General features: G+C 39.5%; 1 protein-coding gene across 2 annotated transcripts in view; it reads right to left on the reverse strand.

The window, feature by feature from the left end:
* Nucleotides 1–2,741: 2,741 nt before the first annotated feature.
* VIPR2 (vasoactive intestinal peptide receptor 2) overlaps nt 2,742–22,837 on the reverse strand; it is a 74,337-nt gene continuing 54,241 nt past the window's right edge. The window contains exons 5-13 of one of the 2 annotated variants that reach the window (XM_072153974.1): nt 17,815–17,912; nt 14,694–14,820; nt 13,442–13,592; nt 11,858–11,918; nt 11,684–11,753; nt 9,886–9,977; nt 8,569–8,698; nt 8,119–8,160; nt 2,742–6,657 (exon numbers count right to left, since the gene is read on the reverse strand). In XM_072153974.1, coding sequence (XP_072010075.1) covers nt 6,484–6,657; nt 8,119–8,160; nt 8,569–8,698; nt 9,886–9,977; nt 11,684–11,753; nt 11,858–11,918; nt 13,442–13,592; nt 14,694–14,820; nt 17,815–17,912 — 945 coding nt within the window. In that variant the 3' untranslated portion in view covers nt 2,742–6,483. Of the gene's footprint in view, nt 6,658–8,118; nt 8,161–8,568; nt 8,699–9,885; nt 9,978–11,683; nt 11,754–11,857; nt 11,919–13,441; nt 13,593–14,693; nt 14,821–17,814; nt 17,913–22,837 lie in introns of those variants that run through there. The other variant, XR_011855931.1, reaches the window with a different exon arrangement.

A 22,837-nucleotide genomic window follows, 5' to 3' on the forward strand; every position in this document is an offset into this window, starting at 1 on the left:
CCAACCAGATTACATCCCATTTCAAAGTTGATTTTCTGGTTGATGCCATCACACTGGACCATGAAAGAAACAAAAACTAGAAGGTGTTATGCTGTTTGACAATATACCGGTAGTGGTTGCTGATGACAGGTTCCCTTTAATCTTTGATGCAGCAGAGCAGCAAGGTCATTGGGGCCTCACAGCTTGGTGGAGAAGGTGGAACATAGGGAGGAAGGATTCTGGTTGGTTACCTAGTTCAGCGGCCCACGGTGGATTCGCCTCCTGGTTTAGTGTCTCATTGACAAATCTCATAGATCACCTTCAGAGTCTATTTAGGGCCCATTTATCATAGGGTCACAACTGTTTTGGTGGAGCGAGGGTAACCTATACAATAATAGCATTTAGTAATGGTTCTAATGTCATGGATGTATATGTTTAGTGGTGAAGTGGTAGAGATCAGAGCAGCCAGTTGTCAAACACAAGTGTCTCTTACTGTATGCAGGGAGCCGCATAGCTCTGATAATTGCTACATGACCAAAACTGAGGAACACGAGGCAATCCGGGATGTGGAGCAATTTATAAAAATTTTCCATTCATTCCATCCAAAAATGTTTATACATTTCTAATATGGGGAAAGCCTAATAATAGACTTGCTTATGAAGAGTCTTTAGAACATGATCCGTCTCCTCTAGACATATGGATGCCCTCCGTTCCCTTTAGAATAACCCGAGGCTTTCTAGTCTAGTATGGATGATCGTGGTAAATAACACAGCAGGACATTTTCTTTAAAAACCAGTTTATTAAAATTACATCATCTCCATGCTTTCTTAAACAATAGAAGAAATTGACTTATTTTAAATAACAAGGAGGATGCCGAGTTCTCATATTATGCATTTGCATTTTTACCCATTTTTTGCATATTATATACATATTTACAAAATGAAATTGGGGTCAGTCTCATTGATCGCAACTGGAAAGCAGATGCTTTGTTGTGTCTATTCACCAATCACAGTACAGCTCTTATTTTTCAGGAAAATAAAAACTCAACTCTGATTGGTTGCTATTGGCAAAAAAGTTTGTAGAATCAGGCCCCAATTCATTGTCCTATAGAAGAACACACATTACAATAACGACTCAGAACATGTACATGCAAATGCTCATCTGACTTTCATACATGTTGCATTCTGATATGTTTTACATTTGATTTGATTTGCATTATGAGGGTTAAAAGCAGAATTTCTTATAGCGTCAGAAGATCCTGTTACCTTAAACTAGATTCCTTGTGGAATAATGCTTCATTGTACAAGAACAGTTCAGAGGTCACCACACAACAGTATGGCCGCTACTACAGGCGGTCCCCTACTTAAGAACACCCGACTTACAGATGACCCCTAGTTACAAACGGACCCCTGGATATTGGTAATTTAATGTACTTTATTCTTAGGCTACAATAAACAGCTGTAACAGTTATCAAAGGTGTCTGCAATTAGGCTTAATAGTTCATCCTGGTTCTTATGACAACCCAACATTTTTAAAATCCAGTTGTCAAAGGGACCAAATAAATTTTGGCTGGGGTTACAATGATAAAATATACAGTTCCGACTTACATACAAATTCAACTTAAGAACAAACCTACAAAACGTATCTTATACGTAACCCGGGGACTGCCTGTATAAAGGAATGTACCGTACATATTTTTACAGTTCTGCTCAGGGACAGATATTAAAAAGTCTCTTGAAGTTTAGTATTATTATGTTGTAAATACATTAAAGATTCGGCCCTACCTCTGGTAGCTTCACCTATCCCACGAGGGTTTCACTGACCTCCTTCCTGTGGTCAAACTGAAGAAAGAGTTTTCTGCGCATGTGCGGCCACTCTCCATTCAAGTATATAAATGCCCTATAAGTAGTCTATACGCTTGGCATTTTGGTGCCCACATAGACCTCAATGGAAGGTTCCTGCGCATGCGCTCCATTTTCAACAGGTGGGTCTGCGTCTATCATGTATTTCTGAGATATTCTGTGGGTATTTCATGAATAGTGATGAGTGGATCAGAACCACAATATTTGGGTCTCTAAACCTGGGCTTAAGCCAGAAATTCAGGTTTTGGCTCACCCCTACTAGTAACATCCATGATGGCTGCTTAGATTGATTGCAGATGCTAACTATGTTAATGCTGCCGGCATTTACTCTACGACCATTGTTCCCCAATGACATCACAGGAAGCATTGATATTTGGGAAAATAGGTGGCCGACCTGCTGGCAGGCACCGACGGCCATGATCGGTGCCAGCCAGGTTTGGGTTCAGCTGAGAATCTCAATGGGTCCGCTCATCCCTGGTTACTTACAGTGGGTGGCCATATTTACTAGAAGCCTCTAAACTATTCACATACAACTCAAATTACATTGTATATTACTCCCCACCCAGAGGCAATGAGACAGTGAGGTTAATAGTCACAACTTTAAAACATGTATCGCTCCTTCTTTTCTCCTGAGTGTGTACACGGGTCTATCGTAAGGAGTCTCTCACCTTCCTTCTAATCAACATTCAATAATTGCATGCTAGACCACAATAAATTCTTTTGTCTCAGTGGAGCCATAGAAGATTGAGTGTGGACTGTACAATACCACTACGGCATACTGCAACCGAAGAGGGGTGAAGTACCTATGCCTAATGTACTTGTATATAAGCTATTGAACGATAAAGCTGTTCTGCAAAAGAATTTATTGTGGTCTAGCATGCAATTATTGAACAGTGAGGTTAATGTCATGTGTAACAAACTTCCTGTAAGCAAAGAGCGCATAGTACCACCATAAAGTTATATATCACAGATTACATCACATCGAGTATCACGGCACAGTGGTCATTGCTTTGGGAAAACTGTAATGCCAAAAATTAATGATGAAAAAAAACCTAGTACCAGTAACCTAATAAAGTTAAATATAAAGTCATTTTTTGGTTCATGTGTAGTGGGATATGCATTGTTATCCCCGAACAAGAAAAACATTATCTTTATTTCTTACACGGTGGGATATATAATGGGTTAAATATATTAGAACATACAGAGTATATGCCCCAAATTAAACGTACAGCTTGTCTGGCATAAACCAAGCCCCCAAATGCCTGGACAGCTGCTGAAATGGAAAACTTTAAAAGTTTTAGATGTTAAAATATGGTTTTATGAAATATTTTTTTTTTCAAAACTAATCAGATATAATAAATTTTGATATTTCAGTGAATGTACTGACCACAAAATTTGCCATTTTTTAACTGCATTGTGACTGCTGTAAATATACAGGTTTTGAGTGCTTGAAAAATATATTTAAACATTGTTTGATAACTTTTTAGTTATACTAGGAGACTTCTCTGTGTTATCAGGTTTGTCTGACTGAAACAACACTTTTTTTGTAAACCATATAAGGGAGGAGATATGTGGATAGTGTAGAGGGAGCTCAGGACTCACCTCTATAAGCTGATGCAGGGTAGTAAATATTATGTCTGGCACTTGTATCCTATATATGTATTGTATGGTTGTCCATTTATCCCAATGATGATAAGTAAATATTACAAGGTTATCAGAAAATGGACCTAAAAAATGTTCTGTCTTGAAAGACATCTATTTAAAATGCACATACGACACTGGGTCAAAACTATCATTCTGATTAGTTTTCATGCATGTGAAGCAAATTAGGCAACAATAAATTATACTATGTACCTATAGATTAGCTGTGCTTTTTTTCAGTGGGAACATTTATGCAGTAACAACCAGTATATAAACAGTAATGTATCAACAATAGAATAAGAAGAGAACAAGGACATGTATAGGGTTGACTGTACAATATGGCGGAAGAAACGGTGAACAAATGAGCTACAGATCAGTTTACCAGTAGTGCAGCGTAACACTGTACCACCTGTGTCTCCAGGATCAGATATATACACATATACAATACATTGCTTAAAGGGGTTGTATAGAGTTTGAAATTTATAAAATGTACAATCATGGGGGGCCTGGCAGCTGAGACTCCAAATAACCTGAAAATATTGGACATCGGACTTCTGTGGCACTCACGGAACTTGCAATCCACAGATGCCACGGGTTGACTGTCACACCCCTCACGATGAAACACTAATCCCCTCTTCTGTAGATAGGGAATAAATATTTAACTTCATACAAACCCTTTGATGTCATGGCAGGCACAAAGCAGTAACACAAACACTAAACTCATCACATCCCAAAATGTAAAAAGAACTTTTCCCCTTTGTTTTCTTTTGTTATTTACAGTGGCTTAAAGAGAAGGTGTCAGCAGAAAATAAAAATGTTTTTAAACGAGTTTTTATGTAAAATATATTGTTTTTCTATCTGGTCTACATGCAAATTTTTAATCGAATTTTTTTAAGAAAGAAATGATTTAGTAATTAAAAACTAATTAGCGGGAATGTGTATTTTAATTGGTCACTATGTCTAAAATGAAAATTTTTAAATCAATTTCATGGAATTTTTTGGAATTTGGAATTTTTTGTTTGGCTTTATGCATGTTAAGAAGTAATGCAATATTGTTTTGAGCTTTAGCAGTTGTTTTATTGTAACATTAACACTCAGTTTTGTACTATTATAGAGGAATTAACACTATATAAAAGAGTACTGAGGGTTTTGGCTATGCCCCCGAAGCTGCCAATCAGGTCAAAACTCAAGTCGGATGATGATATGAGTAGCCGCACCGCTCCGTGTATAAATGTAGGAGTTGGTAATTTTAAAGGAAATCTACCATATAAAAAAATAAACACCATATATAAATACTCACCTCCGCTCCTCTTGATTTTGACGGCCCGGTGCTGTCTTTCACTAAGCTTGTCACGCTGGGATCTTCTAGAAAGAAACCTTATAATTAGCAGGTCGGAGCGCGGGGAAGGGACTTCCGACACTGGGAACATGGGAGAGGAAGGCGACATCCCGCGAGAGGCGTGAATGTATGTCTCCTGTGTGATAGATACCTCCCTCTCCAACATATGACAGATGATGTCACACAGGAGGCGTGCATAATTAGCAGGCTGGAGCATCGGACATCTTGTCCCTGCAATCCAGGCTACTAATTATAAGTTTTTTTCTAGGTGATCCCGGCACGTGAAGTTTAGCGGAGGACAGCACCAGGATCAACAACAAGGGGAGCGAAAGTGAGTATTTGCACACGGTTTTTATTTTTTTAAATGGTAGATTTCCTTTAAAGTTTCTTTTAATATTCAAGGCCTGTTTTATCCAATTAATTTGTTTCTAAAGTAAAATATGTGGAAAACTCATCAGGTCATTTTAAATGGAAACTGGATTACAACATTTTTGCTCCTTTTCCTGTGAAAGAGGTACCAGCATCAGAACAAAACAGATATAGTGCCTCAGAAGGATCGAGTTTGCATGTTGCACTCGGCAGAGTAAAATAAAAAAGAGATCAATTTTCGCCTTCATTAAGTTTCTACTGTGGAATTATGATTACTTTTACTGTACTACCAAGCAATAGCGATGCACTAGCAGGGCGGTTCTATGCCATATCTGGTCTTGATTACAATTGCACAATAGCCTGCACCTGAACGGACACTGACCCTAGCTAGTAAGGAGGCATAGGGCAGGCCACCAGGTCCCCCACCGTTCACTACCCTCTTGGCCAGGAGGTGGTGTAACGGGGAGAATAGCATCAGGAATTGTGCCTATTTTAGGGATTCTATGCAAGTTGTTAGGCATACAAGCCCCAATACATCTGGCCCGATATATGATTAATTCATATAATTTGGGCACGAAATATCCCATTTTACTATAGCAGTTACAGGGTAAATTAAGTAATCGAATAGTATCAATGGCTAAAGAGATAGTGAAGGATCTATTAACTGAGTAGTTAACTATTTTAGGCTGAAAACCCCTTTATATCCGAGAGGTCCAAGGGTAAAGGGTTTATTCTAGATCATTTTAAAAACTGCAGGTACAAGAATTCTGAAATTATGTGACTGAAAAGCATAGAAAGGGGATAGGTCCTTTTTAAAGGTGATGAAATACTAAATATGAATATAGTATATTCAAGACATGCGCAGTCTTTTCACAAATGTGACAACTTTCCCCTATTTACAATACACATCTTAGCTAAACTATTGTTTTACACTTTAAATAAGTGACAAAATACATTTGTTTTTTTTTGGAAATGTTTAGAATTTTACAGAAATGTACAGAAATATATAGTTCTTTACCAGCTTTTCACCAATCCCAACAATCTTTAATGCTTATATAATCTGAATACATCCACAAAACATAAAAAAATACAATGTTATAATAAATTAGAAGAAAATAAATGGATGGTAGTAAAAGCCTTGAGAGCAGAAAGTGCTATACTGAAGTCCTAAAGTTCATTTAGAAGTCCATTGGTCATGTGGGCTGTAGTAGCCCTTACTCACTGTACATGTGTAGCTGCTTGCTGGATTTAGTCCTTTGCACCATCACTGGTTGCCTATGAGGTGTTAAGGTGTTAAATGACTGACGTTTCAGTTTGCATAATGGACGGCGCCCTTGAGTTTCGCTTAAACTGAGATACACATTCAGAGCCGTTACGGGAGATAGATAGGCTGTGTAGGCGGTAGTCTCGGCTTAAGTATCTGTTCATATAAAGGCTTCCCCATTTTCGTTTTAATTCTCCTTGAACCTAGAAGAGGATTAAATAAACTATGTATTAGGTTCATAACGTACCATGTAGCACCATAATAGATGGGAAAAAGCAGGATGTATTAGGGTTTAGGTATCATACCTTGTTTTATGTTGTGCAAAGCCTAAAAAAGTTACAATTTTTGGTACATGATGGGTAACAAGGCAGGCAAGGTCAGGGATGTCTTGGTCAGCCAAATTTACTATTACCTGTGCCAGAAAACTGGTGCAAGCAATACCTGACATCCATGCCATACCAGGACTAGCAGCTGCCATATGAGAATTACTAAGCGGTAGAAAACTTTTGCCCCATTGTATTTTCAAAATGCAATACAAAGACGCAAACAGGGTCATTTTCTGTTATTACTCCAATAACTTATTGAATCAATTGGAAGAAGATTTGCAACTGCAATTCACTGTTGTGTGCTCAGTTGTTACAAACTCGGCCTGTCCAATCCTATCCCTGGGTGGAATACTAAAATCTGGTCATGATCTTTGTTGGCTGTTGTCTAAGTACTTGGCTAGATGTTTGTTTTCACCATCCCTGAGCCTTGATTCACTTACCCTTAGGCTAGTTACATGGATCTTTCTCTTGTCTTGGTTTTATCCACACTCTTACTGCTTTTCTGCTGAGAATTCCTGGTTTACAGTTTGAGTAACTATGCTTCTATGCTTGACTGGCCCTAAATGCCATAGACTCTTATCTTGGGGTTACTGTCCCGTTCATTTTGGGAGATTTATCAGAAGTGTCTAAGAGCCCAACTGTTCTAGTTGACCATTGCAACCAATCAGAGCTCAGCTTTCATTTTCCCACAACTGTTTATAAAACTAAAGGTGAGCTCTGATTGGTTTTTATGGGCAACTAGAACAATAATGAATACCAAAACAATAATGAATACCAAAGGGTAGCCTTAGACTAGGACATTCTGATTGATGTGTATTGTGTGCAGTGAGTAATGCTTTATGGCTATACCCCATACTTAGATCACACTTTGGCAAGAAGAATGTAACACTCTGTTGTCTATGTATTAATGAATATTAAGAACAAAAAACATAGGTACCAAAATCTGGAACAGAATTCTAATTTAATGGGGAAAAAGTTGATAGGTATGGGTACCAAACCCATATGCCTACCTCCAGTTTTAAAACCCATCACAGGTGTCACCTTTTAAAGGACTCCGGCTTGTGCTGCCGGTTTGTAAATTGTGGTGTGCATCCTGGCTTTAACGGCGGGGTGGGGTGTTGGGGTGAGCAGAATACCGAACTCAAACTTCTTGATGACCAATTGTGGGTTTAGGTGTGCTCATTGCTAGTTATAGTTCCTCGTTAAACATACATGAAGTAGAAGAAATCCTAAAACATCAAGTCTAATCACATAACTAAAGTGTGACTGCAAGTTCTAGTTACAGGGACTAGAGATTTAACATCATTTTATTTATGTTTCAACAGAAATTGTACTTACTTCTGTGTTCAAGAAACAGTATAGAATTGCTACCACCAAACCCTATAAAATAAAGAATTTCCAGAATGAATGTATACACATAAGATAAAGGTAGTTATATGCAATATACAGGCGGTCCCCTACTTAAGAACACCCGACTTACATACGACCCCTAGTTACAAATGGACCTCTGGATTTTGGTAATTTACTGTACTTTAGTCCTAGGCTACAATAAACAGCTATAACAGTTATCACAGGTGTCTGTAATTAAGATTTATTGTTTATCCTGGTTCTTATAACAATCCAACAATTTTAAAATCCAATTGTCACAGAGACCAAAAATTTTTTGACTGGGGTTACAATAATAAAGTATACGGTTCTGGCTTACATACAAACTCAACTTAAGAACAAACCTACAGACCTTATCTTGTATGTAACCCGGGGACTGCCTGTATTTTCCTTTTAAGTTACCTGGAATGATCCGATGCAAAGTTCAAACCATATTTGACATTCACTAAAACTTGATATCGGGAAAACAGCAAACACCATATAATGGACTCCAAACAGTGGTATAAGCAAAAGGGTTGATTTTGTGAGTCGTCTGTTATAAAGCAAAGAGAATCGTTATGAAGACAAAAAATGGAGAGGATCGTTGCAAAGCCAATATTTATCAAAATTTTAATGCCTGTATTCAGGACTTCAAGTTTTGTTAAATTCCTCTCCATTGACCCCAGATTATGTTAGCTATATTACCACATCTAAAATAACTCATAAACATATATTGTAAGAGATTTGGGTTATCTAAGACTTACATACTGATTACTAGGTTAAATCTAATTTGACAAAGTGGAATTTGATCCAAATTTCATGAAAAATTCAATTTGGCACAAATAGTTTTTTTGCTGGTGTTCATGATCAACAACTGGGAGGTCATGGAAGCTGAGACTGGCTTACTGAAGCCTTTTTGGCATGGCCTTGCCCCATGATCGGGAAGCTCTTAGCAAATAGCTGCCCTCCTGGAGCCTTGACATAGCCTGAGGGAGCAGGGGGTCCAGGGCTCTGTGGCAACACTAGTTGTGGAAGCCCTATTTTACGTCCCAGGTTGCAGCCCTCCTGGAGTCCTGATTCAACTTGGGGGAATGGGTCTTCCTGCCCCTAAGTGTGCCACCTGGTAGAAGCTCCTTAGTGACTGCTGCTCTGGTTCTGCACCACTTGCTCCCCACAGGCTGAGGCAGAGCTCCTGGAAGACAGCTACCTTTGAAAGCCTCCCTATCTTGACAGAAATTCTGCCACAATCATGGTAGGCTACCAGGCCATGCCAGAAAAGGTTCAGGAGGCTGGTTAGAACTTCTACATACTCATGGTTCAGACAGATTCGACTCAGATACAAGTCTTTCAAATCTTGAGAAATTTTGAGAAATTCACTAGAATGAGCCATCGGAGGTGTCTATTATCCACCACCCACAATGGTTAACAGATTCTTTTTTCAAACAAGATGTATGATGTATGTAGTTAATGCCATCCTTCCAGTAAGGATGTTGATGTTTATATAGATTGTCTTTAATTTCATTATGCTGTAGGGGTATGTCCAGAAGGTATGCTTCCCAAACGTAGCTTATACTCATGTATCTAATAAGACACCTGCAATTATTTAAATATCCATGTGAGACATAACTGCATGAGGCGGTTTTCAGAAATATGACATCAGGCTGTGTTAGGAGTGGATGTCAAGGACATGACATGACAACTACCAAGAAAATTTAACGTGATATTTGTAGTAACACATACTTGAATTGTGACTGGTCATTGCCACCAACATCAGGAGACCTGAGCTTTTGCAGCAAAATCCGTATGATGTTAATAAATAAACAGAAGTTAACCTACAAAAAAGACACACAAGTGCATTACTAAATGTACTTTTTAATGTGATAGACTTTTATATACAAAGAGTAGAAGAGAGCTGGATGGAGAGCAGGCTAGCTAGTAGCTATGGCTATGTCTCCCTGGCTAATGCCAGCCACGGCTAGTAGTTAGGGGGCTACATATATCTGGCCACAGAATTAGGCTGCATTCACACGAATGTATAAAAATGACCATATGCTGCCCGTACAGTACCGTTGTTTTACGGGTTACATACGGCCACATTCATTTCTTACCATTTACATTGCCGTTGTTTACACTGTACTGTATAGGAGCCGTTTAAAAATATAGAGCATGACCTATTTTCTCCCGTATTTCAGTCCCATATGCCCTATGAGCTCTATGGTTACATACGTGCTACATACGGATGAAACATTTCAAGAATATACGGTCTGATACTGCGCAGAAATACCGGACTGGAGAAACCACACGTTCGTGTGAATGCAGCCTAAAGCTTTATTTACAATGAGACACAGAAATCTACATGGAAGCTTTAGTTACACACAGGTAGGATACTTTATGCAGAACATTTACTTTTGTAACAAGTTAAGTCTCTATTTATAAATTTTTCTCCATTTTAGGTAAAACCAACTTATTAATACAATACTTAAGAACACCCGACTTACAGACGACCCCTAGTTGCCAATGGACCTCTGGATGTTGGTAATCATCTGTAACTGTTCTTATAGGAATTTGCAGCTAAGCTTTATTGTTATTCATGTACTTATGACAACCCAACATTTTTAAAATCCAATTGTCACACAGACCAAAAAGAATTTTGCCTGGGGTTACAGTTATAAAATATACAGTTCCGACTTACATACAAATTCAACTTAAGATCAAACCTACAGATCCTATCCTGTATGTAACCCGGGGACTGCCTGTATATATTTTGGAGGATTACATGAAGCATAGGGAAATGATTTTGGGGAATGCTACTCAGACAACAGAAATGTGTTTGTAGTCTGTAACCATGGAGACACACAGGACTGTGTAGGAGTTGTGGATACTAAATGGCAGGAGATTGTAAGCTTTTACAAACATGACCCTTATTCCTATTGTTCCATCTGACCAGGTTATTGCTCTGTAATGTGTTATTTTGTTTGGATATGTATCTGTAAAGTGCTGAAGAATATGATAACTTTATATATATATATTTATTCTTATTTTATGTATTCATGGCTAGAGATGAGCGGACCCAAATTTTCAGTTCGGCTCCAAGTATGTCCCACACAACCCTGACATTTTGCCTGATTACCTGCAAGGCCGTCGCTAGTTATTAGCCACAGCTATGTTTCCCTGGCCAATCCCAGCCATGGCTAGAGGGGTCAATCTGGCAATATGTGTGGGTCATGCGGGACAGCCCTGAACTGAAAGTTCAAGTCTGCACACCTGTTTATGTTCAAAAGGTGAATTTGGCAACTTTGCTCTTAGCAAAGTGATAAATGGGGGGCAACTTATGTACAGGACTGCACCAGTCCAGCAGAATCAGTTCCACCACTATATACTTTCATTCATAGATATTGGTCTGCAATGGAGCACTAGATATTTCTAGTGTAGTCCTTACCCTTTAGCAATATTTCATTCTATTATAGGTAGTTAAGAACATAAGAATGGGATTCAGGGATATAATCATATACAAAGAGCTACATGGGAATGTACTCACGATAATGGAAATAATAATTGGGATCCTTATGACCCACCAAGGAATGCTCTGCTCATTGGTATCCCAACATCTGCAACGAGAAGCATATCAAGAAAATCATAAAGATAAAGAGGTAAACCACAGAGCGAACATACACACATTTCTCATAGAGTCATGGATTTTCGTTTTACATACCCAGTATCTTCCAAGTAAATCCTTGTGAATATCCATACAATAATACATATCGTAGGAATACCTGGTGAAGAAGGGAATATAAAGCATTAACTTAATAAAACTAGAGTGTTTCATGTACAGTTGGATGAAAAAAAAATCTCAGAGTATTAAATTATTTTAAATTATTAAGAGAAAAATTTGATACTCAAAGCAACCATTGAAGGCACAGCTTTTATGTATTAGATAAAGGAAATATACCATAAAAATAAAGCATGATAAAATCAATTTTTGAAATGATGTTAGTAAGCCAGAGGGGCTATCCTAGTGCCTCTGTAATTTGGTTTTACAGGCTGTTACACTGTTTCACTGCTGTAATCACAGTGCTAATGGCGTAGGGTGTTGGGTGAGACAGTTTGTAACAATCTGTAAAGCCACATCATAGAGGAGCTACAGTAGCACTTAAGGCTGAGGTGCTCTGATAACACCCCCCTTTCCCCCACCCAGAGCCCACCTGGCTTATTGGCATCATTTTAAAAGTTGATTTTAGAAGAAAGAACACCATGGATTATCACAGTCACAGTGCCTGGATATATGAATAAGAGTCCATAATATTTATCATTCTGGATTTTAATAGTAGATTTCCTTTAATGTTGTCCTTTTATTGTTTGCTATTGGCAGTTTTATCTGTGTTGTGGGGTTTTGTTGCACAATACAATATCTATTACAGTGATGACCAACCTTTTGCTAATAAAAAAATGAGCATAACTTGGGCGATGTGTTGCTTCTAGAAAAATCCATAATTTTGTTGGGGTACAGTGTCAGCACATTGAGATATTGGCAAGGTAAAATGTCATTAATTGGGTGTTTTCTTCCCTCAGTAGTGCAGTAACTGTGGTAGGTACACTGGCAGCAGGAGAGTGCACGTCTGAGATGATTTTCCCTTCCCCCTATAGTCACTGAAATGGACCTTGGTCCAGTTGTTTGCCACTGAGAGGGCAACTGTGAGAAATAGTTCTAGTGTTTCCAGCTATATAAGTGTAAGTACACAATAAATTGTATAAGTGTCGGAAGGAGCTGTAGGAAAGATAGCTGCCTTTCAGGCCACACTCTCTGCAGGAGAATTTCTCCGTCTCCCAATGCTGTCGCGGTCGGGTAGTGAAGTAAGAAGAACAATCAGACAGTATGAGCATCCGGAGGTGGGACAACTCTCCAACTAAGTGGCTATTCTACCTCTTTGAACGGCAATTCTCTGCACTCTTAGCAGAAGAGTTGTCCCGCCTTCAGATGCTGTCAGCTTGTCGTGTGTCAGCAAAGAAGTCTCTGCATGTCACCTCTGACACATGTGTCATAGGGTAGCCATTACGTATGTAGTATGCCATGATACAACAAATTCTAATGGTAACCCACAGACCCTACTGGCTTATAATGGGGTGTCTGCCAAAGTGTCCATCACTTTGATATAAAAATAGTACTAATATTAGTTATGAGTAGTTTGTGAAAAAGAACAGAATGTACAACAGGGTTAAGACATTCTTATGATTGTGTTTCAGGGAAACCTAACAGGGAACTTTTCAATTAATGAACAGGATAATGAGAAAAACTTACCCCAACCAATGAAGACATATACAATAAAATGTCTGTTTGGAGAAAATATAACCACTAGTAGGGTGTGCAGATAAACGCCTTCAACCAATAGCCAGTAGAAGTTTGCTGTTATACAGTAATGAACAAAGGCTAACATGATCTTACACCCCGTCTGCAACACAAGAAATGTAATTACACCAGAATTAGAAATAGCCAATATATCAACTTAAAATTGTCTGCAACTTCTTCCCATTTCAAGGGCTTGTCCAACACAAAGCTGATTAAAAAGTTGTCTTACAGTAAGGAAATGACGCTTCCGTAAACCTTCTGTTCTAGCACCAGCGGTCTGGTATCGTCTTTGCCATCTCCTATTTGGCTGTTCTAATATATTATTACCTCCACATTGACATGCCATTTGTGTTAAGGTCATCGTTATAGCCAATAATATGGCAGCTCATTGGATAAAAGCTGAAGGAGCTGGCATGGAACAGCAGTGCTGGAACTGAGCGGACAGGTTTTGTATAGCTGTCCACTAATTGGTCAATTAGTCAGTGATTAGACCCAATTATGTTCCCATAAAATGTGATATATTGTATCATATTATGTTCCTATGCTGGTCCTACACTTTAAATAGCTGGAAATTTAAACCTCTCTCCCAAATCCCCTACACTTGCATACATGGTTTGGCTAAGTATGAATGTGTACTTAATGGGGAGGAAGTTACTGCTTAAATTCCAACTGTATAAGGTTGGATTCACGCTGGTGTGTGTGTGTTGCATGTCCATTGTGGGTTGTCTCCATTTTGTCTCCAAGTTCACAAAAAAACTGAAGTTTTAACATTGGTTAGAAAACACAACATCTGGTTCCCCGGGCTGACCTATTACAAGGGTTTTTTTGCCTTCTATTTTTTCGATGGATCAGTGAAGAAAAAGCCAACACCCAAAAAAAACAATGGCTCAGTAAACCTTCAGTGAAAATCATGGATGCATAGCACGCCAGCGTGAAAGAGCCCGAAGGGGAGAATCAGACGGCCCCTATATACATAACATGATTGGCAGATCCTAATGCAATTGACGCATTTGTCAATCTAATGGATCTAATGGATTTGTCAATCTACATCTAATGATGATCTATTGTTTGTGCTGATTTATAAGATCACATCAAGTGTCCGTGTAGGCTAACATCTCGGTGACTTTGAGTCAGTATATTGCAGTAGACTAATGACTGGATGTACAATACACACATCATGTAACTATGAACAAAATGTAATTACCAGAGATTCTGGACAAGGATAATAATCGGAATAGAGGAAATCGTCCTTCATTAATACTGAGATAGCTTTCAAAATGAAAGAGAGGAACAAGTTCAGATGGATGTAGTTTCTCGTACAATGAAGTTTTCTAGATTGAAAAGAAGAGAACAAAAAAATTTTTTTCAAGTATCTCACTGCATTATCCAGTAATATGTATGAAAAAGGTAACAACACATTAATTCAGTTTAGAGGGAATTACCTATAGCGTTCAGGTACCCAGAACAATTTTTGTAGGGGAGTGACCTTGTAATTTTTTTTGTGGTTATAAATCTTGGTTCGCAGTACTAGTGTTTCTATGTTTAAGCCACTACTTCTAAAAGCCCTTGAAATATTTTGACTCTTAAAAAATAATTATTTTGCCGCTTTTTTGCACCGAAAAAGTCAATAATAAACAACCCCTATACCTTTTTTTTACTTTTTTGATAAAAATTCCTTACAAGGTCCTATTGGATAGAGTTACCTAACTCTAACCATTGCAATAACCGTCCACACTGCCTCAGACAACATCCTGATATCTGTCTTTTTCCTTATAGAAAATCCACCATCAAAATCGCTCATGATAAACCAGGGACACTTACTCATAGATCCAGACACCGTGACTTGTATCTTATATTTTTTATCTATGGCCTCCTTCCTTCTAAAATCAACTTTTAAAACTATGCTAATCAGCCTAAAGGGCTTTGGGGTGTCACCGGAGTCCCTCCATGCTGCAGATTCACTGGCTATACAATGTGCAGAACATGTCTCACCTACCCACTACTCTCTCCCTCCTCCATCTGCCTATGTAACCTATCAACAGCAGTAATTGCAGGGGATGGGCAACCTGGAAATACCCCCAGAGCCCTCTAGGCTTATTAGCATGATTATAAAAGTTGATTTTTGAAGGAAGAAGGCAATAGATAGCAAATATAAGAAGATTACAACAGTCACGGTGCCTGGATTTATGAGTAAGTGTCCCTGGTTTATCATGCTTGAATTTGATAGTAGATTTCCTTTTCTCATTTTTATTATTGTGTCAAGGAGGGGCTTACTTTGTAAAAAATAAATGTAAAAAGTGTCCACACTTAGAGCATGGTTCCTTTCTGTTGGGAAGCAGATCCAATATTTAGTCTCAGTGTCCATTCAGCATGACAACGCACAGCTGCATGCAGGATAGACTACTTTACTTTTGTTTATACATCTGACCAGGGAGTTTTAATCTTTTCTGCTCTCTGACTTCCATTAATATTCTATAATTCTAAGAGAACAGTTAGAAATCCCTGCTCAACATGTCTATCAAGTTCGCTGCTAAATAGAGAATTGCTGAGCAGAGACAGAAAAACTGTTCTATGAGAAGATAGTGCTATTAAAATACCATCAAGTATCAACTGTTAAAAGAAAAAGAACCTTTCAAAACTCATTGGTCAGAGATGTATAAATATGTAGAGGCAACCTCTACATACAGTACTAAGCAATATTCAGCCTGAATAGACACAAACTATAAAGGCTAAATATGGGATTTCCTTCCCAACAAACACTTGAAGATGAAAGTGTTCCTTTAAAATGCAGTCAGTGCCGAACTTGCATGACCTAATCTGCTTAAAACGAGAGAGAGAATGAATGCGAATAATTCAAATGTGAAACATTTTCCGTAACATAATAATCAGGCAGGATTTATTGCAGTATATAATTACCAACTTCTAAATTTCACAAAAATGAATTTGACATTTGGAAAATAAAGGGGAAAGCTCTCCTGAGCTCAGCCACTGATATTACTGTTGTTCAGATGGTGTAAAATATTCAATTGTTAACTTGCCTAAGGTTTATTACTTCTCAGCATGTCTGTCTCTTTTCAACCTTGAAGGACATAAAAGATCATTCAAAACACACTAATATTTTCCACGCCGAGTAATTTTTGCTTAACAGCTACCAACATGTCCATAATAGCACATACATGGGGCTAAACTGAGCCAGGGTTTGTGTTTTTATACACAATGCACCACACTTAAAATTCTTTCAGAATGCATTTGTATTTTGTGCATTTGCTACCCTGTATCATAAAATGCCCCTCCTTGGCATGTCAGCCTGTGCAAACCTGTATAAAGGTCCTTTATGGGTCTAGATGCCACATGCACCACTATTGTTTGACATTTATCAATAACAGTGCAAAGTGCACTAGTTGCAGTTTGCCTGTGTAGTGTGTAGGGGGCACCAGATTCATAAATTGTGGCGCACATTCTTCAGGAATCTGGCACCCCCTGCAGTGCCCCAACAGAGTGCAACAACTTTTTACTGGGGAACCTTTAACATGGAGCGTGCAACAATATTCTGTCGGACATTGCATGACTGATGTGGCGCAGGTCCGACTGAGCACCGGAACACCCATTTCAGTGCACAATTTTGTGTCGCTTCTGTATAGTCCAACCATGACATGAATGTGTTGTGGACACTTTGGGGCTCATTTACTCAGGGTCGCACTGCTCGCTCTCGTAGGACTGTGCACCTTTTTCAGGGAATTCTAGAGCTTGGAAAGGTATTATATTGCGTGAGATTTTGGCGCACGCAATCGGTTTTTGGCCCAAATTGGGGGGCGTGCCGTGGGATGATCCGACTGATTCAGACTCAGCGCGGGATTTAACTTTCAAAATGTGTTGCAAGACAATGCACTTACATGCACCACTTAAAAGATGGTGAACTCTGTTGGACCTGAGCGGGGAAGCGACACATGCAGGATATCGGGCGCACAATCTTAGTGAATCGCGGCACAGTGCATTATTGTCGGACAATGTACTTTTGGTGAACTCCAACGGACGCCTAAGTAAATGTGCCCCAATGTGCTAGCAGTTTACACTGGAAAGAACGTGCAAAGTCAGTAAAAACTGGTGGCTCTCATAAATGTGGGTCAATATGTAACGACAGGGGTCAACTGATGTGTCACATGACAAGGTCACCATGTTAAAACCAATATGCAATGCATGGGTGTATTATCCAGAACTCATCCATAGGTTGTGCCATGCTACTGCAAAGATACGGGTCAATTACCAAAAATGAAGCCCATTGATTCCCCATGTTATCTCTCCAAATTACAATGTTGGGTACTTACCGAAATAGACAAAGAATTGCACTTCCAATTGTGAGAGCTATCAGCGAGGCGCTGTGCCCGAGCGTATAGATGGCCTTTACTATTACATAGAACGAAAGCTGTAAATGCAAGAAAATAGATTTGGTTATCGCAAGGAAATTGAATGAACCAGAATGGGAATTGGCAGAACTGATCTATGTCATACATTGTGTAATACTTATTGCTTTTAGGTATTTTTTTAGTCTATTGTTCTTCTTTTACCTTTACCATAACAATTTTGGCTTTGCCTTTTTGGCAGCACATACAAAATAAAAACTAAATAAGGCCTCATAATAATAATAATAATAATAATAATAATAATATTTATTTACATGCCGCCATCATATTCTGTAGCGCTTTACAAATCATAGGGGACATATACAGACATAATATTACATTACAGAGTACAAACATTCATATGGAACAATAGGAGTGAGGGCCCTGCTCGCAAGAAGCAGGCAAACATATGCTGGCCCGGAATGCACCCTCGGTCTACCTGGGTTAGCACAGCCTATTAGTGGTGATGTTGTATGATGCCCCTACTGAGTTTGTGTGTGACTGATCAATGGTTAGGACGAACATAAGTTTTGATACTGTAATCTTGCAGCAGCATAGGTAGCAAATACTCTGTGCTCCAGCAAGATTACAGCAGGCAGAGGGAGGGGGAGAGTGCAGAGGTGGCAGAAAGGAAAGGGAATAGAGCCAGAGCCCTGTAGACCAGAGGAGCTATGGTGATGCCCCCCCCCCCCCCCCGGAGCCTTTTCACTTCATTTGCTTAAAGAGTTAACGTTAAAGGGGTTTGCCCATGAAAGAAAGTTGTCACATCTTTATCCCCTAGTGATGTTTACACAATAAAGATAATTTTTAACCCACTTACTTTACAATTTTACTTAGTTTTATTGCTGTTTTAGCTCCTATAACTAAGTGATGTCAGTGTGATCCCAGTGTGTGGGCGGGGATTCTCTAAGCAGACACTTCATGATTCCACTGTGCTATGAGATACTGTGTGCCGACAATGTGCTTAGATTATCACGGTTCAGGTTTATATACACTTTCATTTAGCTTCTGGACATTGTACTAGTATCTGACACATAGAAAAGGAGAGATGAGACAGATCAGAGATGAGTAATGATGAGATCCATGAGATGGATGTAAAACACAATTACATTCTCAGCACTGGTAATTCACCTATAACACACGCATAGTCATCTCTGCTATATACCTCCTTCCCCCTACCCTGGATAAAGAACTTATCTTGTCTGTAGCTTGTAGAGTAAGTCTCTACACACTGCTGCTTACCGGCAGGAAGTGCCTGTGTCTGATCTGGTCTTGTAATGCAGGGGGAGGGGCAGGAGACAGAGAGCACTGCAGTGTACAGACAAGAGAAGCTATTCATGAGAAGAATCTGACCATAGTGAGAAGATTTACGGTCATTTCCAGGGGCTCCGAAAATTGTAAACACCAGGACTAATAGAGGCAGGTTGGACTTATATCTGTGAAATTCTGTATTTTTGTTAATAACAGTGAAATAGAGAGTGTGTTATTTTGTTATCCTAAGTATATTTAAGAATCTTGTCTTTGTGGGAATATCCCTTTAATTTGTAACAAACTACAGTAGCACAGCTCCTTCTGTATCTGTATTTACCCTGCTGGGAGCTACCCGGAACACAGCTATAAACCAGAGGTATTTTTCCTTTTTACATTTTTGAAACTCTTTTTATAGAGCTTTATTTAAATCTGTGGAGAACATTTTAATGTGTACTGACAATTATACCGTCTGCTCTGCTTCTTCCATTTATGCCTCCTAACCATAAGTGACTGTGACAGTGACTGATAGAACTTGTCAGTATGACAGACAGTGACAGGAGAGACAATACAGTGTAAATAGTGGGTAATGAAGATGACAGGTGTTACATTTTATTTTCTTCTACAATATTTTATACGGTACCTAAACCTAAGTGACTTTTATAGCAGTGTTTGGTATAGTATAGCTGGCAGGGTAATGGGCATAGCAGTAGATCCAAGCACTATGGCTACATTCACACTGCCGCAAGGGGGACATATATATGGCCGACGTATATACGGCTGATATACGTCCCCCACAGACGGCAATGGGCGCACGGTGCCATACAGGAGTGGTACGGTGCAGCACACATGTGGCACCGTACCGTTCATACCCCGGAAAAAGATAGGACATGTCCTATCTTTTCCCGTATTATTGCGCCGTGAGCCATACATCCCTATGGAGAGGGACGGGGGTGAGCAGCGCTCAACCCCTCCTCCTCTCCCTGCCCACTGCCGTGTGCCCGCCGTGCTCTTCTAGTTACGCCTTGACTCTTCTAGTCACGCCACTCTCTATGGTACCCAGTTTTTCTTAGTCACCACTGTGAATACAATGTAGAGACAATGGGGGTCATTTACTAAGGGCCCGATTCGCGTTTTCCCGGCGTGTTACCCGAATATTTCCGATTTGCGCCGATTGTACCTGAATTGCCCCGGGATTTTGGCGCACGTGATCGTATTGTGGCGCATCGGCGCCGGCATGCGCGCGACGGAAATCGGGGGGCGTGGCCGAGCGAAAACCCGACGGATTAGGAAAAAACGCTGAATTTAAAAAAAAAATTGTGTCGCGAAAATTTCACTCACCTTCATCCAGGATAGGCCGGTGTATTTTGAGGCATTCCAGCGGACTTCAGCGCAGCAGCGCCACCTGGTGGACGGCGGAGGAACTACCATCATAAATCCCGGCCGGACCCGAATCCAGCGCAGAGAACGCGCCGCTGGATCGCGAATGGGCCGGGTAAGTAAATCTGCCCCAATGCCCTCACATAGCTTGTGGAAAGAAAAATAAAAAAGTTATGACTCTTGGAAAATGAAAGGAAAGAAAAAATTTGGCAGGTTGCTAAAGGGGTTAAACTCAGAGTTTCCTTTAGCATGGAATGTAAAATATAAGGACATAATTGACAGGATACTCAATCCCTTATTTATAGACCAGAAAATATCTTTCCTTGTGGTAAGATTTCAACTATCAAGCTGAGGAGTAATCAGCGGTGTTATTATTAGAATGGAATTTCCATATTTATTTCAGTACATTCTTAGAATGACAGAAACTCATTTATGGCACTAGATGCCCAGGGCAAACCATCGCTCATGGAAGAATAATTGCAGGAAGATTACCATATACTTTTATAGTGCGTTTTCTTTGTGTGCACTATTTAGTGTTGCATGGCGCCTTGTCGTCTCCAATGTTTACATGGTTTAATTAGGCGCCATTAGATCCTGCATTAGTCTCATATAAAGCAACACAATATTAAAGCCTACTCATCAATCTGTGACAAATCTCAGCTTACCTCTTACTTTAGACTAGGAAAGCATCTGTATATCAGGGAGAATCATATGCTTTTATATGTAGTATAATGGGTGACATAGGAAAACAAACTTTACCGAGTTGAAAGATGGAGTGACTGAGGTCAATCTGGAAGTGGACCTTTAAAGAGGACCTGTCACCAAGTACAAAGTGCTTCATGACATACCTTATTAAAGTACCCTGATCTACGCACTTGGTGACAGGTCATCTTTAAATTTTAAGCAAGGTGTTAAAAAGTTTTCAATTAAGTTATTACATTTCAGGTTAATTTTAGAAGTCAATATACTGTATAACGTAACAAATTCATGTTAGAAATTGGAAGAAATTGATATGAGAAATACAGTGAGAGATACTTTACAGAGCATCATGTGACCTTAGAAACTCACACCTTAGCCCATTGGATTCCTGTGAAAGAGCCAAGGCTTGCTAATAGCCAACTGTAGTCACATCGTGCACCCATGGTCCAACAATATGTTGGAGGTTTATCAAAAATTAAAAAAAAAAAAAATTAAAAGTTTCAATATTATTTGTGGTGTAGGTTGGAAACATTTAGTATTTATGTGGGTCTCACAGAATTTACCCGCATGGGGACCCTAAAATTGTGGCACCTTGATCGCTTGTATCAATTCTGGTAAGCTTGACTGTTAGATGACCATAATTAGGCTACATTCACATTGCGTTTTTTGTGTTCTTTATTTATATAGCGCACACAGATTATGGAGCGCTGCACAAAGCATTTCACATTGGTCCCTGTCCCCAAGGGGCTCACAATCTAAACAACCTAACAGTATGTTTTGGTGTGTGGGAGGAAACCGGAGTACCCACGCAAACACGGAGAGAACATACAAACTCTTTGCAGATGTTCACCTGGGTGGGATTTGAACCCAGGACTCGAGTGCTGCAAGGCAGAAGTGCTACCCACTCAGCCACCGTTCCGCCCATATGCTGGGTATATGCCAGCAAATCTCACAGCGTATATACAGAGTATATCCATAGACATATACTGGCAAATGGAGGCACATATACAGTGGGAAACACAGGGCGGAAACATGATAAATCCTTTCCATGCTGCTCCCTTCTGCTAAGTGACAGGTATGCTCAGTGCAGGCTATTTGAGCCTAAAAGGGACAGATGCATAGAGCTGCATCCGTCCCCAGCCTCCACTGAGTGTAAGCTCAGGGAGGTCCCATGTGATATAATTGTTCATACGGACAGTTTAATCACCGGGGGTTACACCTAGAACATTCACTCTTTCTCTTTTCCTTTTAATGCCACCATGGCCACCACATGCAGGACACCTTTGCACCTGGAGCATTGCAAACTCAAAAGCAGGTGCCAGGAACTATGGGATAGACTTTACACAGGTAAACAGGCACATCATTTGCTCTGGGGCAAGATAGAGGACAAGGCAGTATTGAGAACGGAGCATCAGTGGTGTGTCATTTGTCTGCAGAAGATGATTAATTTCCAAAAACCTTGTCTTATCTTCTGAGCCACAGCAGAGATGCATCCTAAATAGTCATGAACTAGTCCAATACTCGCAAACCTTTTATCATTGATAACTTCCTCCAAATAACAAAGCATAGCAGGAAATCTGTCAATCATAGTGGGGGCAGGAGCGACTCATGAATATTCCCG

Source organism: Engystomops pustulosus, chromosome 5 (genome assembly GCF_040894005.1).
Source record: "Engystomops pustulosus chromosome 5, aEngPut4.maternal, whole genome shotgun sequence".
NCBI classification, from domain to species: Eukaryota; Metazoa; Chordata; class Amphibia; order Anura; family Leptodactylidae; genus Engystomops; species Engystomops pustulosus.